Source organism: Erpetoichthys calabaricus, chromosome 5, assembly GCF_900747795.2.
Source record: "Erpetoichthys calabaricus chromosome 5, fErpCal1.3, whole genome shotgun sequence".
Taxonomy (NCBI): Eukaryota; Metazoa; Chordata; class Cladistia; order Polypteriformes; family Polypteridae; genus Erpetoichthys; species Erpetoichthys calabaricus.
Genome location: NC_041398.2, coordinates 227,059,317 through 227,076,234, shown reverse-complemented (window position 1 = coordinate 227,076,234; position 16,918 = coordinate 227,059,317). Strand labels below are relative to the sequence as shown.

The 16,918-nt window shown below is 41.5% G+C and overlaps 1 protein-coding gene across 4 annotated transcripts in view; it reads right to left on the bottom strand.

Annotated features, from left to right (window-relative positions):
- The window catches only part of csgalnact1a (chondroitin sulfate N-acetylgalactosaminyltransferase 1a), a 448,394-nt gene that overhangs the window by 96,484 nt on the left and 334,992 nt on the right, over nucleotides 1-16,918 (bottom strand). For all 4 annotated transcript variants that reach the window (XM_028802606.2, XM_028802607.2, XM_051928033.1 and 1 more), the window contains one exon: nucleotides 9,702-9,803. In XM_028802606.2, the coding sequence (XP_028658439.1) occupies nucleotides 9,702-9,803 (102 nt within the window). The remainder of the gene's footprint in view (nucleotides 1-9,701; nucleotides 9,804-16,918) is intronic.

Genomic DNA, 16,918 nt, shown 5'->3' with positions numbered 1-16,918 from the left:
AAGGGTTAATGTACTTTACCAGATTAGTTTTATAAATCTGTGTCGGTGCCCTGAGGCTGTATTCACCGAAGAGTGCTATACAAGGACACCCTTAAATCAAGTTTTTTGAAGTATTTTGTCAAGCTGTTTTTTATCTTTTATCTTTTTGGAGAGGAATCATGGGCCATTTCCATTGTGAAGATGGATCACAAATATTTTCTACTGGTATCTAGAGATTTAATCTTTTTACAACAATTATGAGAAGATGCATAAATAACATCTATATAAACAATTCAAAATGGATGAAACTAGCAATTAGTACTGGAACCTTTGAGTGCACATTATTATATGTGGCACAAACAGCTCAAAGCCAGGTCTGCAGATGACTGACCATTGAACCTTCAAGTTAATTTGTTCCAGTGTTGTTTTTGTTTGTATTGTGCTAAATGACAGATTTAACTTCATTAAAATTCTCCTTCTCTCTGTAGACACAGAGTGGCAGGCACTGTGACTTAGTGAATAAGGCTTTGTATTCTGGTGTGGATTGTGTGGCTCCACAAATTCACTACATCTAGATAGACATTTTTAATGGGCACCAGCATTTGTTGTATTGTCATCTTGGTTACAACTCAGTCCTGGATATGTGTGATGTCACCACTGAGACTGGATAAAATGGTCACCCATATATTATGTCACAATCCGAGACCCAAAATTTCCCAGAATTGGTCAATAGCACAGAAGTAAGGTGTAGTTATTGAATATGCTGTTCGCTATTGTATGCCTACAGTCTGGTTAATCAGTCCACTGAGTGGCATTGTGCTGAGTTGATCGAGTGCAGATTTCTGGTGTTTATTCTACAATTGCTCAGGTGACATGGGCAACTTTTTTCTCCAAGGTAACAGCAGATTTTTATGAGACAATGAAGATCTTGTTTATTGACACTGAGAGACTTGTCCCCAAAGGGTCTGATCTCTGTGAACAGACTGTGAAGCAGTGACATTATATGGAACTTCTGTGACATCTCCGGGAAAGCATTGAGAAAAGAAAAAAAAAAACATCCAGAGATGTTTCTAACCAAAACAATGTAGTAGTTGCTTCACACTCCATGTATTTGCTAGAACTTCCTCCCTGTAACTTTTTTTTGTTCCCAAAATAAAAATTGAGACCGTAGGGAAGATGATTGTGGGTAACGAGGTGCTATTGTTTATAAAGGCAGTGGGTTGCAAGAAGGTTGTGCTCAATCCCCCTTCACACTGTAATGCTTGTGCTCGATTTACTGCAGGTCGTGAAGAAATTTACATGGGAGAAAGCTGGTCATGACATCACAAAGGTTGAGAAACACAGCCATAGAAGAAATCCAGAATAAAATGTGGGAGGTCCTAGTCACAAAGTGTTGGAATAAGCATACTGTATCTCAAACAGAGTATTTCTGAAGGTGACCAAAAGGAAATTCTGGGAATTTTTGGGTGTGCCTTCATATAAAAGACTTTGTGCACGTTTTCTTTACTTTGTGATTCTCTAGTTAAGAACCTTCAGGGTATGTTATTTTGATTTTCAGTTTGCTGACCGTTAATTTACTTCTCCCACTTGTGATCTTTGTTTTCCTTCTTATTGTGTCTTGTTGTCTGATCCCTTATCCCTGTGCCTTTTACCTTGTAAAGCACATCAGTGAGTGACTTCTTGTCATGACATCCCAGTTGTTGTTCTTTAACAAGCATAATTTGTGTTTTTTAAATTTCTCATTTTTCTGTAGCATACTGTAATTTTAGTTTGCTCTGTGATAACACAAATGTTTTACTGAGGGTAGAGTCAGCACATTTTATAACATGTGCAGGAAAAAAATATAAAAGCGTTAGAAAAAGTGATCACCTGTTCAAAAGATCTATCAAAGCCACTGCCTGATTTTTATTTTTGGTTTATTTCCAAGCTGGGGTGAGCAGTCACCTTTGCTCAGCTGGACTGACATTTGTAATTCAATCAAGAAGCTCAAACCTTTGATGCTTGTCCAGCGACTTTCACCGAGAGATCAGCAAGCTGTCCAAAAACTGACGATCTAGGGCCGTTTTCAAAAAAAAAAAAATTTGTCTTTATAATGCAGAGGACAGAAATCAATGCTTAGCACCAACAAAAGCCAAAAGAAAGCTTGGCATAAAATGTGTAAGGAGGGCAAATTCAAGCTTTTTATGCTTTGTCTGAATAAAAATGCCAGGACCATAGCTAATTAAATTAAATCTAGATAAAAAAATGATGTGAAAACCCAGCTTGCTGACATTCAGGTGCCACTTCAAGATCCACGACACCTAAACTTTCCTACTATGGAATTCTACTTTTTTGTCAGCCCCTTTTGTTTTTGTTTTGCTGTACTTTGTGTTTATTGGTTTGACTTTTGCCATTTTGGTCTAACTGCAGTACAGTGATCCCTGGCCTATCGTGGAAGTTATGTTCCAGATCCATCAGCAACAGGTGAAAATCCGCGATATACTGTAGAAAGGCCATATAAATAAACATTTTTTTTATAGTTTAAGCCTTAAAATACCCCTTCCACACACTTTAAACACATGTAAACTTATTAAAACACAGTTTGTAAACACATATGATATGTGGATGTTGGGCTAAGGATATGAGTAACATAATAATAATAATAATATAATAATAATAATGCAGCGTACTGTTGATTCATTCAAGCCGTAATGGCGAGCGATGTCCGCATAACGCTTTCCTTCCCTTCTTAGAAGATGCAGGATGCCTGGGGCCATTGTAGGCCTTAAATCAAAACGAAAAGTTCACAAAAAGTTTGCTCACAACAATAGAGATTACACCACATTAGCAGCAGCCAAACAGAGCCCAAGAGAAAGAAAATCCCGGTCTGATTAGTTGAGTCTCCTCTTTCAGCCAATAACGTGCCTTGTAAGAAATCATCTGGGTACTGTAACGCGAACCTCTTTGTCTACCATAGTGACTGCTGAAAACAGTATGCTTTATTATGAATTGGCTGCAAAGTACATTACAGGTAGGATCTACTTATTGAATTTTTCCGCCATATAGCGAGGGCGCGATAGCTGAATTGCGATACAGCAGGGGGATCACTGTAGTTTATTTTTCATACTCTAGTCAAGATTGTGATCTTCAGATGTCTGATAACTGCCACGTCTAACCAGACCCTCAAACCTGCTGATTTGTGTAAGTCATTTTGGGATAAGATGTCAGTGCTGGCTGCACTGTCTCCAACTGTCTCAAAGAGATAGTAAGGTTTTAAAAGATAAGGACCAGGGGCCCTATGTATAACGGCGTGCGTAGTACTCACACTATAACATGGCATACAGACAAAAGCTGAAATGTGCGTACGCACAAAAAAAATCCAGATTCATAAATCTGTGCGTTCGCCAACTTCCACGTTCTTCCGCTACATAAATCCCGGTCAACGTGAAAAGTAACGCACACGCACGCGACTGCTGTCCCGCCCCAACTCCTCCCAGAATTACGCCTCTTTGAATATGCAAATCAATATAAATAGCCTTCTGTGAAAAGACAATGGCAAAAGCACGGGGGAAAATAGAAGAATTTCAGCTAGTAGAGGCAAGGAAAAATGTACTATTTGTTGGTTTAAACAGTGGTATTAACAACAAAAGGAAGTTAATCGAGCGACATAGAGTGTCGGAGAAACTCGAAAGCTCAAGTTCACAAAGTCGCACAGTGCCTGAAATAAAAAAGAAGTTGTCAGATATCAAAGTCGCCGTGAAAAGGCGAGTCATAGCCCACTGTCTGAGTGTCATATGAAAGCTTATTAGGGTACAGTGAAAAAAAATAGGCACACAGTGGGGAAAAAAGCATGAAATGTCAACTTTAATCTCGAAATTTCCAATTTAATCACGTAGTTTATTTTGTCATTAAAGTAGAACATCACAAACTTCATCTTAAAATCGTTTAATATACTATTTTCTCAAATCCCATCGTAACTAAAGTAGCACGTTAAATGCTTTGCTTTGTATTTTATCTTCTATGTGCTCTATGTGCACTACTTGCTTCTTAAAAGGGCTTTCTCTTCCTCCGACAGGACACAGAATCCATTTAATTCGTGATATTACAGCTATCTGAATAATTAAAATACTGAGATGCATACGTGATATTTTCATGATGATAGAAGTTAAATAAGCATTTTATTAAACATGGGACCATGATGGCGCAGTGATAGTGACGAGCAAGCGCCTCGTCCACAGATTGTTCCTGCCTCCTGCAAGATGCTAGCTGCGCGACCTTCGATGAAATACTTTATTGCAGCAGTACTGTCTCTTTCAAATGTACTAACCCCCAATTCCTGTCCTTCCTTTTCTTTCTCCAAGTAACCAATTGCCACACAATCAGCTCTGTAATAGATGTTAAGCCATCTGTAAGTTTAGATAGGCGATTCTTCAAAACTTTTAAGGAACATTGAAATATCTTCGTAGTACGTGTTTAATTATTCTATCCATTTGTGTTTCCACAGTGTCGCGCCAGCCCCAGCAAGAATACAGCGCGAGGCAGGAATAATCGGGGCACCAGCTTGTTGCTAGCACTGCGACACTGTGTCCTTACATGTTTAATTATTAACAATACAGATTATTTAAATTATGTTAACATTTTATCTGTATAATGTAATAAACATATTTTGCTGCATTTCATCTTAAAAATGATATCGTCATCATATGTAAATACACGCTTTATAAAGTGGCACAGGTTGTGCAATATTATAACTGTATCGCAAGTTTACAGAGAGGTGACTGTACTAATAAGTATAAACAGTTCTACAAGGAGCACTTGATGGACTGACTGAGTGTGTTTATAGTTCTTGGGATGAAACTGTTTCTGAACTGCGAGGTCAGTACAGGAAAGGTTCTGAAGTATTTGTCGGATGAGAACAGTTCAAATAGCGAATGGCTGAGGCAGCGTGTTCTTGATGCTGTATACTGATAATTCTCTTTCCGATCAGCTGCTCCGACTGGTGCAGTGACAGTAACAATGCTAAAGCAGCTATGGTATTTGGAATAGTTTGGCCATTCCGTGGACCATTATATTGTTACAGGTTAATTACAGTCAGATCCCTTAAACTAATAAACAATATGCGGTTAATTTCAGTGTATTTATAAAGCCACGTCAGGGATGTGGATCTGAAAAAGAAAGGGAAACCACACTGGAACAGTAGCATTGCTTTGATGCTGGGTGCTGCCAGTTTGCAAAACCAAGCGGAGAACTTGCGTATGCCAAGGTTTGAGCTACTGTGAAAATGTGCGTGGCTTTACGCCAAGTGTAGGTTTTATACTTCGCAATTTGAGCGTGGAAACGGGAGTACGCAACATTTTTTGTGCGTATGCACTATTTATACATGAGACCCCAGAAGAGGAGACATAGTCATCATGTTCGTTAAGTGGAATTCAAGTGTATCTTTTTTTTGATCAACATGGAATGGTCCCCACTGTACTTCCATTTAAATTACACTTTAGTGGTACTGCAGGAAATCACACAAGAGAAGATTTTACAATACAATAGAAGTGACTGTACAAAAATACAGAATCAAATAAATTAACTTACAGTATACAATGTTTATCATGTTACTAAATGCACACAGAAGAAACCAACAGGAAATTGAATCAAATTAACAACTTCAATAATATTTAATTTGAAATGAAATACTGTAAGCAACAGCTGGCAGCCCAACCCAGCTGGGTAGCCCAAAAGATGGAAGGATGGGAGAAGGTGGCTGCTTTACAGCACTGCCTCCCCCAAAATGTTAGATGGCAGCCTCCTTGGTTTACAGCAGTGCCCCAGATTCCCACAGGGCACCAAGGGACTTGGAGTTCAACATTTCAGCCCTGTTGGGTACAGTGGGTGCCGCCAGAGGGTGCTGTGGAAGAGGCATATGATATGACGTTTCCGCCTGACCCAGAAGTGCTTGCAGAACACATAGGCAGAAGAGCAGGAGCACTTTTGGATTGGCAAATATAAAAGAACGGGATCAGCCTCACAAAACGAGCCAGAGTCGGGAGGTGGAGGACAAAACATGCAAGGAGGAGTGATATAGGAACATGAGGAGGAAGAGAGAGGAAGAAAAGGGCTGTGTGCTATATTAGTTGGTGCTTTTGTATTGTGCTGTGAAGTGGGGAGCAAAAGAAAAACGCTTACCCCACCTGAATAAAATATGTATTGTATTGATCTGGTGTCTCACCCTGTCTGTGTCGGGGTTTGGGGAGCGTTACACTCCTGGTGGTCCACAACACGTTGCGTCAAATAAAGTAAACAAGCTGCACAGGCAGAGAGATTGTTATCGGGCGGCCTAATGCTTCTGTGCTAGTCGACCTTTACAGATCTTATCTAATGGAATTCCTATTTCCTGCTTTCCTCGTCAAATCATATGTCTGTCCCTGCTATGTCTGTGCCCAGAAAGTAAGTGTTTTTATCTGCAGGGACACTGCAGAGAGGTCTCAATGCATACAGAGTGTTGACATTTTAATTTTTTAAAAAAGTAAAGAGACACTGTAAGTTCTTCATAGATCCAGTCAGGAGGCACAGCTAACAGGTCCGTAAGGCGTTGGACCAGGAAGTAAAAGGACAGCCATGTGCAATATTTGATGCCAACTCCGAAAACAAAAATACATTTAAATTTAGATGGCAGTAACTGTATATTATAAGTTTATAGTGATGATATGATTAAAGGGAGTTATCAGCGTGCACAGTGCAGGAAACCTAAAACCTCATGGGAAGGACTGTTTGAAATGACCTCATTTGTTGGTCAAGAGTCCTGTCCTCAATTCAAAACATCCTTCTCATGAGGCTTTAGGTTTCCTGTTTATGTGTGCACTGTTGATTTTTAACAATATTTTAGCAAAAAAGCTCACATTTTTCAAGTGTTGAGCATACATCTGATAAATGGCTGCCAGTTAAGCTTAGAGTTGATTTCAAAAACCTTTTTTTAACTTAAAAGCCTTGGATGGTTAAGGGCCTGCTTACTTATCAGAACTTATCACTACTTACCCACCAGAGCGCATATTGAGATCTCATTAAGATTTCAAGGATTAATAAAATAACAGTGAGAGGTTGAGCTTTAATCTTCCTAATATAAGAGATGCTCCTTCAGTCTCAGCTTTAAAATCCTGGCAGTAGACTCACTACTTTAGTGTAGCACACCCTAACTAGAGCTGCTGATTAGTGGTGCATACTATATTTCCATTCGTTAGTCATTTGCAGAGAAATATAAACAATAGGATGTTTTTAAACTGTTACTAACCCTCCTCTATTCTGCTTCACTTCTTGGTATCTGGATATAACATTTGGTGCCAATGTTCTACTGCCAGGCTGCCATTCCGCATATGGAAAAGTCATCTCGGATAAAGGAGCATCGAAATCATCAGATGGAAAGATTTTCTCATCAGATTGGATGGCCAGCACAGTCTCCACTATACAAAACCCAAGAGGGCTTGGCGGCCAGTTGGCTGAAGTCTCCTGGATAGCGACTTTATTTTTGATTTCCTCATAGTTCATCAGTTAATTAATGGACAGATACTGCTGTTTTCCATTTATGTTTAATCAGTTTCTACCTTATTTTCTGTGTGTCACGTCTCTTTGTGCAGGTACTCAATTTGACCCCATCTAAAGGAGTTGTTTTGATGGTGCTGCCATCCAGACACCATGTTCACCCACTGTCCCGTATCAGATTCCCATTGCTCTTTATGTGGTGAGCTGCAATGCTGAGTGTATCCCTGGCTTGTTACTCTCAGCTACTGTACAGAGATTAAGGGATACATGGGGGAATGATACAACCTTTGTAAATAAAAGAAAGGCCAATCACTCAGCCTTGTCTCTTCTATCTGAGAATATAAAATTACAGACTTCCTACTTTCCCTGATCGCCTACAAATGTTTACAGTGTTTTATATTTAGACTTTTCATATCATCAAATGTTATTTTTGATCCATTCCCAGGAACCATTTTCTATTTAAAGCTTGTGTACACAACACATTCTTATCAATGTTGTCCTCACTTCACACCACTTACTGTAAGCCGGGGTGACAGCTAGCTATGCTAGCAAGGGGTCACTGGAGCAGGAGAAAAAAAAAGTTCAAAAATGTTCATACAATCATCTGGAGAGCACTCTGCACACCACTGTGAACAGGCTTCTGCAGCCAGGGGGATGGCGAGGCCTGCTGTTATAGTGGATGCCTCCAAAGTCAATGCTGAGTAGCAACAGTGAGAAAAAGGCACAAAACGGGCTAGCAAAAGAGCTGACCCAGTGATGCCACCACACCTTTAACAGTGAGAGTGGGCTAAGGGGTACAGTTACTCCATTGGCTGGGAAAGGGCACCTAAGAACCCCTGGAAGAAGGCATCCCTGTCTCCAGTTGTAAGTGCAGTGATGACCCGGAACTTAACCACGTGCATCATTTGAGGAATGATTGAATAGCTGAGCCTTATCAGTTTAAGCAGGAGAAGATAAAGAGGAGACATGATTGAAGTGTTTAAAATTATGAATGGAATTAGCACAGTGGATTGAGACTGTAACTTTAAAATGAGTTCATCAAGAGCATGGGGACACAGTTGGAAACTTAATGGTAAATTTCACACAAAGATTAGAAGTCAAGTAAAGCAATAAAAGGTGTCATTTTGCTTGACTTCTCATTGCATCCACAATGGCTAACACGGTACAATATCTTACCATTACACACAAACATTAGGAACCACAAACACACGGAATAAGCTACCAAGCAGTGTGGTAGACAGTACGACATTAGGGACTTTCAAAACTCAATGTGATGTTATTTTGGAGGACTTAGGTGGATGGGATTGGCCAGCTTTGTTGAGCTCAATGGCCTGTTCTTGTCAAAAGATTTCTAATGTTTTTTTAATGTTCTAGCTGAGCTTGGACTCATCTGACAGGGAGGAAGTGTGTTCAGAGTTTTGAGGAGAAGGGAGAAAAAGAAATAGAGCAGAAAGGGAGAGCAACATTGCACTTCAGTGCATTGATTTTTGGTGGGCATATGGATAGCCACCCCCAACAGTGAGATGGGACAGATAACTGGCTACAGACAGGCCAGGTGGTCAGAAGACTTTGCTTTGTGTTTCTTCTTTTAGTCATCCCTCATGTGTTTTTGGTTTAAATGAACCATGACTTTTAGTAAGTTTGGACTCTTTTTTGTAGTTGGAACAAGTAATACAGAGTTAGGCAAACCTATTTCTGGAAGACTTCACTGAGGACAGGCTTTTATTCATCATTCTGATGATCAGGAGCTAAAATATTCTTTTAATTGAAACCTTTAATTTGTTTTCTCCTTTTTCAATCTTCAAACACAGGTTTGCCTTCTTTTTAACATTTCTATAAATATTATGTATGTGATGAGGAGACATGTGTGGCAGCATATGCCATTCACACTGGCAGCCAACTATCTGATGTAACCAATCTTTAATTAAATAAATGGTTTCCCTGAAACTGAATAAGTACAGCCCCTTGACTTGAAAAGAACACAAATCAACACAGATGATTTAGATAAAGACCAAATTCACCCTGCCAGACGATTTTAATTGTGGGTAAAGATCAAGAAGGAGGAGAAGCAGACAAGTGGCCCTGTCACAGCTGTGAGGAATACTTGAATCACTTTAGGATGAGGTTTGTTGACCACTAGACTGTAATTCTTCTTAAATTAATCATGTCTGACAAATTTTCACAAATCATTTTGTAAAATGTGTTCTTTTACTTACTTTGATGTGTTTTCCAGGATTGATTTAACCTCAGCAACTTGCTCCTTGCCAAAGTAAACCACGGTGAGGTGAACTCTCCCATCTTGCTTCACACAGACTTCCCTGAGAAACAAAAAAAAAAATTAGCAGATATTGTCAACCTGACTTTCAGTTTCTGCTGACTTGTTGGCCTCATTGACAACTTTAAATTTTACTGTTATGGTGTATGGGGCTTTTACACACTAACAAAAAAATGAAGATTCTTACTGTGTGGTACACTTTCTTGCAAACTCTCGCTCACCTCCAAAAATCAAAACATTAGAAAACTATGATGAGAACAGGCCATTCAGCCCAACAAACTCAGCCATCCTGGTCACCTACATTGCCCAAAATAACATCAAGTCGAGATTTGAAGGTCCACTGCTCCATTTCCTAATCTATCCCATGTGCCTATTGATCTTTGAATGAACAATAATTTTCTAACATTTGTGTGAAATCTGACATTAAGTTTCTAACCGTGTCCCACTGATCTTGTTGAACTCATTTTAAAGTGAAAGGGTTCACTGTAATAATTCCTTTCATAATTTTAAGGCCAGATAGGTCGATAGAGATGAGACCACCTAGACTACTTGGTCCTTTTCATAAAGGGAACTTTCAAGTTATAAACCTCTCATTGTGTATTCATATCTGACATTTTTATTTCCTACAAGTAATCCTTTAGATTTACTTACATTATTCTTTACCAGTAATGGCGCACTGTACGATAACGTGCAGTAAATACACTTGACTTGAACATTCCTAGTTTTCATTATTCTTTACCAGTAACGGCGCACTGTACGATAACGTGCAGTGAATACACTTGACTTGAACATTCCTAGTTCTCATCCTCTTTCTCTGTACATTTAGCATTCATTTGCTCAGAGGCTGATGCGCTTGCTGCTTCCTGAGCAGCTCTTGTTTTCTCCTCCTTAGTGGCCCACTTCTTCTCTTTTTTCGTCTGCATCTTTTCGCGTTAAAACTGATTAAGTCAGTGTTTGTGTTGCAATTACTTAGTACGTTTTTTCTTAATTTTTCACTTAAGCTGGCATTTAAGTCTTCAATCTGCCTCAAGAATGATTTAGCCGTATGCATGCGCAGCACGGCAGCCCTGCTGCCAAGAGTTGATTCTGCAATAAAATAGAACAAAAATAAAAAGAGGAATAAAATCATCACCCCAAAAGCGTATAGTAGAGGTCACGTAGTACACGTGTACCAAATTTCAGGTCAATAGTTCAAACGGTTTATGAGCTACAGGTGATTTAAAATCCTGGACAGACAAATGAACAGCCACAGTAGCGTATTATATAAGAAGATCTGCCATAATGTCCAGGTCCCTGAGTCTATATCATCTGGCCTTCTACTCGGTTTGGCATTATCTACGAACTTAACCAGCTTCTTGATAGTATTCTTGTCCAGATCATCTGTGTCGATTAAAAAGAGCAGCAGCAGCCCCAGCGATGACTCCTGAGGGATGCCACTTTTAATACCACTTAATTATGATTAAGATCCCCTCACCATTACACTCTACTTCCTGTGTTTGAGCCAATTTTGCACCGAGCTACACACCGCTCCCTTAATTCTGCTACTGTCAGTTTAAACATGACGATTAATACATAACATAATGCTGCCTTTGGTTAAAGGGAACTATATGTAGATGTAAATGTAGAAAACCATCCTTGGTTAGGAGGTGACTACAGTCTTCCAGTATGGGGTGGGAGTTGTGGGAATGCAGGTAATCCTACAAAACGCAGAAACAGGGTTTTTGGATGAACTGAACTGTGGGTCATTTTTCTTCTTAAAATGTTCACCATACTGTTATGGCCTACTAAAGGCCTAGGGGTATATAAAATAGGGGGCACACAAGTGAGAGAGAGACAAAACACACACAAAAAAACCTAAACCAGCTAAAAAAACAAAAAAACAGACTCCATTTATTGTCAAAAAGAAAACCTCACAAAATATGGAAACAGTTACACACAAAACAGAAGCAAGAGAAGGAGGACAGCAGTAATGCAGCTATCTAGCTCAACAAAGTTTACACAGCTAGACACACACTATCCACATTTATCACGTAAACGGCTGGCTTACAACAATCACATTTCCTTTAACAAGCAACAAGGAAAAAAAACTCCAAAGCCAGGCTATCCAAGTTTCTGTCCTGGAATGAGTAGGATGGATGGATGGATGGATGGATGGATGGATGGATGGATGGATGGATGGATGGATGGATGGATAGATAGATAGATAGATAGATAGATAGATAGATAGATAGATAGATAGATAGATAGATAGATAGATAGACTGGTTTGAGGCACTCCCCCCCACCCCTATCGTAAAATTCAAAGAGACCTGTTCCTAAAGGGGGGAAGGGGTTCTTAAACCTTCAAACCATTGCTGCTATTATATCCTGCCTGAAGAAGGGCCCTGAGTTGCCTCGAAAGCTTGCATATTGTAATCTTTTTAGTTAGCCAATAAAAGGTGTCATTTTGCTTGGCTTTTCTCTATAATATAACACTAATATTACATTGCTTTGTCTAATTTACAAATAAAGACATACAAAATATTTATCAAGTTGTATACAAAATTTCACATCACAACACCGTTCAAAGATATACCACACAAAATGCATATAGCATTTTGACAGAATATAGAGTATTAGCATCATCATTATTATTTTTATTCATTTCATATTATTATTCATCATTATTACTTTTATCATTATACTTTTAACACTTCTGACTTTACTTTTAATATTTTGCACTAAATACACATTTTACAGTTGTGATGGATGGCCGGCGAAAGTTTCCGGCCCTCACCCCCAGGCCACCAGGAGTAGCTCTCCCGACAGCATGGATGCACCCCGAATTCCAGCAGGGCCTCATGGACTTTGTAGTTTCTATGCACAACCCTGCTGGATACCTTGGGAACCACGGGTAGTCGCTGTAGGGAGGCTGTTGGACTCTTACGTGCCCTATAACCTGGAAGTACGTCCTGGTCACATGAACAGGAGAAATGACGTTCTTCCAGGTTGAAGAAAAGGACTTTTACCCTGACCCGGAAGTAATAAGGACTTGTGGACTGTTGGGCAGGAACACCTCTGGGTCAGGGGGTATAAAAGGACTCTGGGAAAGCCCAGACACTGAGCTGAGCTGGGAGGAAGGGTGGCGAAGTGTCTGGGAGAGGAGGATTGGTATTGTGTTTATAGAGAATAGTGTTGGTTTCTTATATGTGTAGTGTGGAGTGTAGAGTGCTTGGTGCGCACTATTATTATTTAATAAATAATAATTACACTTTTACCTCGTAGCTGGCGTTGTACCTGAGGGTTCAAGGGAGCTCTAGCGCCCCCTACTGCTACACTGGCGTAGTCGACAGGATTCTCTGGCAGTCGATTGGCAGAGGACCTGATTTTATAACAAAAACTGCGATAGCAGAACACCCTAAGAAGGTAGCGGCCCCGAACACGGAGGTAGAAACAAACCCCACTACACGCGATACTACGGTAATGAGTCTTGTCTCGTATTGGTTCGAGATGGGGAAAAAGTCCGGAAAAAAGAAGGGCAATACCAACTGGGTACAGAACCTTACAGAGGCCGAGAAAGTGTGGACTTACCTGACTGGGGGTGCAGAAGGCCGAACGCTGATTAAAGCCGAGCAAGCCCGAGCGGGGCAACAACCGGAGCGCTGTGGGATTGCAACTCCAGAAGATTATTATAATGAACTGAGACTGGATCGTCCACATTCCGAGGTATGTGCCGGGACAATGCCCGTGGCGCTGGGAACTGTGTATTCTTATTTTGCAGAGGCTGAGCGACACGAAATGGACCATAAGACGGACACCTCTCACCTACTCAGGCAAGATGGCCGCGACGGAGAGATGGCGAGCCAATCTAGGAGTCTGAAAGCGAGAAGTCTATTCGTCGACGACGAACACATGGACTATCCTGGTGCAGGTTGGGTATATCGTCACCAAAACAACGAGTCACCTGACCAGGAAGACACCTGCTCATTGGCAGACACGTGCTTCATGCTTCCACCCGAATGATGTTGGGAGGAAGGTCAACGGCAGTCCGTTAGTGAGGTCGTGTGTTCCCCAATGGAATCAGACTCCCTAAAAGGGAAGGGGGAGGCGAGCGAGGCAGCGCCGGACTTAAAACAAGGTAAAGAAGGGTGGGATGTGACTGAAGGGTCGGCTGTTAAATTAGAAGAGGCAGATCTCAGTCGGCCACGAGCGGCCACCCGTCCCTCTAAAGACTCTGATTCCCGAGAGCCTTTGCACGACCCAACCAAGCATGAGCCGACAACGGACGTGCTCATTGGCTCCCGACCGGCAGGTAAGGAGAAGGCGGAAGCAGACTTACCTCCGGTCGAATTAAATAACTTTGTGGACATGCGGGATCTCGAGAAGTTGCTCGAGCCCGTGTATGGTTTCTTTCAGGGATTTAAGGAGCTGAAGGATCGAGTGGAAGAGCCGGGAGCAACAGCTGAGGCGCTGCTGAAAGATCTAACGGAATTCCTACGGTGACTGGGTCGAGAAGCTCCAGTGATGATCGATGCAGGAATACAGGTGAGTCCGACCCGTATCGTACAGTATAAAGGGACACAGTGTAATCCGGCCCCACGGTTAATAAGTAGCGGGTGCCAAAGCACTGTGTGCCTGACAGTAGAGCGTGGTATGGTAACTGAGTGATCGGGGGAAGGACTGATTGAACCGGGACAGCTGTACGAGACGGCTTCCCGGAGCGATGCGGACCTCAAGACCCCGACCCGCGTTATAAGGGAGTTGTCGCTGGTAACTGGAGGGGTGGGGGAAGCGGCGATCGAACCGGTACAGCTGAAAAGTGCTGTTACCCAGAGAGATGTGGTGCTGATGACGCCGCCTCCTAAGAAGTGTAGGTCAACGGGCGTGCAAACAGCAAAGGGGCTCTCTTTTCCCAATAGAGAAACCCAAGCTGTGCACCGGCCCCAGAGTAAGCAGGAGATCCCCAAAATAAAACGTGGGTCTCCTGACAAGGTGGAGAAAAGGGCTGAGTATACAGAGACGGCCAGTAAACCTCCCTTGGCGGAGAAAAGGGTGGAGCTGATGGAGTTCCCGCGGTGTTTCCAGTCTCGCGGAAGAAGACTACCAGGAGGGCGACGTCGTTGCTACAACTGTCGTTGGCCGGGCCACGTGTGGCAAAGTTGTCCTTAGAGGACAGGAGATCGGTGGGACAGACAATACACGGTTCCCCTAAGGTTCTCTGGGGGGCCTAGAAAACACGGCCAAGGCCCAACTGACGTGTCCTCCTGGGGGAGGACGTCCCTCGCGGGGCTGGACACGCCGCCCCAGTTGGCTTCGCTAAGGGGAGGGAATTGTGATGGATGGCCGGTGAAAGTTTCCGGCCCTCACCCCCAGGCCGCCAGAAGGACCTCTTCCGACAGCATGGATGCACCCCGAATTTCAGCAGGGCCTCATGGACTTTGTAGTTTCTATGCACAACCCTGCTGGATACCTGGGGGACCACCGGGAGTCGCTGTAGGGAGGCTGTTGGACTCTTACGTGCCCTATAACCTGGAAGTACATCCTGGTCATATGAACAGGAGAAATGACCTACTTCCAGGCTGAAGAAAAGGACTTTTACCCTGACCCGGAAGTAATAAGGACTTGTGGACTGTTGGGCAGGAACACCGCTGGGTCAGGGGGTATAAAGGGACTCTGGGAAAGCCCAGACACTGAGCTGAGCTGGGAGGAAGGGTGGCTAAGTGTCTGGGAGCGGAGGAGAGAGAGAGAATTGTGTTTAGTTAGAGAATTGAGTATTTATATGTGTAGTGTGGAGTGTAGAGTGCTTGGTGCACACTATTATTATTTAATAAATAATAATTATACTTTTACCTCGTGGCTGTTGTTGTACCTGAGGGTTCAAGGGAGCTCTAGCGCCCCCTACTGCTACACAGTAGAAAGATGTGATTTAATAAAAATGTCATTTTTCAAGGCAAAAAAAATTCAATGCTTTTTACATGTTTTTTGAGGAAAAAATGTAACGCCAAGGAGTTTAATAAACTATATATGTATAAAACTACCAAACTCTTCAGTGAATCTTCATTCTTAATTAATCTTTATTTTTCTCTGTGTTCTGCACCAGCACCACCTGATCAAAATCCTGTGCAGCCGCCTGCAATGTTTGATTTAAAGCAAACACCTCACCTTTCGAATCCTCTAAGACGAGGAGTCCTTTAAAAACAATAATAAAGAACGACTTAAAAACATTTATGTTAGGTAGGATGCCCAGTGATGGCTGGTTGGTCCTTTGGCTTGGTACCCCTACAGATTCTGTTTCTTTTCTCCAGCTTAACTGGAGTTTTTACATTTTTTTCTGTCCACCCTGGCCAACTGACCTTATCATCACATTGTCATTTAGATACTTAAATTTCTATATTTAAGGAATTTATTTCTCTTAATTAAAGAAAAGCTAAGTAAAATGACACCTTTTATCGGCTAACTAAAAAGATTACAATATGCAAGCTTTTGAGGCAACTCAGGCCCCTTCTTCAGGCAAGATGTAATCAAATTTCTCTTAATTACATATTTATCTTATGTACGTGTGTATTATTTATCTTTTCTGTACTATTTACGGATTAATATTCTAATCTAGTTTTAATTTGTTTTGCTTTGCATGTAACCACTTCTTTGACATCTTGTAATGCACTCTGAGTTTCATCATTTGTATGAAAATGTGCTACAGAAATAAATGCTGTTGTTGTTTTGGTCAATTTTGGGTTGGGGTTTGCACCTTAACAATGTGATAGTGCCTACTGTAGAGCTGCTGGGTGATGCCCTGGACTGCAGTCTCGATCTGGCAAAAGCGAGTCTGGATAATGAACGCATGACCGACCATCTGGGACACAAGCTGGTTAAATGACTCACTTACTGAGTGAGATGTGGTGACTGAACTAGCGGCCTTCTAATTTAAAGTTTAACACAAAGAACACTACACAATAAATGGACTAACCATAAAACTCTCAGTTCAGCAATTTTGTGGGTGCCAGGACTCTTTGGGATACATGGCTTTGTTTTTCCTACATCCAAAATCTGCAGACTATTCTGAGATAAGGCGAGCCATGGTTGAAAAACGACAGGAGTTGAAATTAAACATACATTACAAGACAAAATGTAGTTAGGAATCAAGAACACACGAAGACAAGGAATAAATCAAATAGCAGCA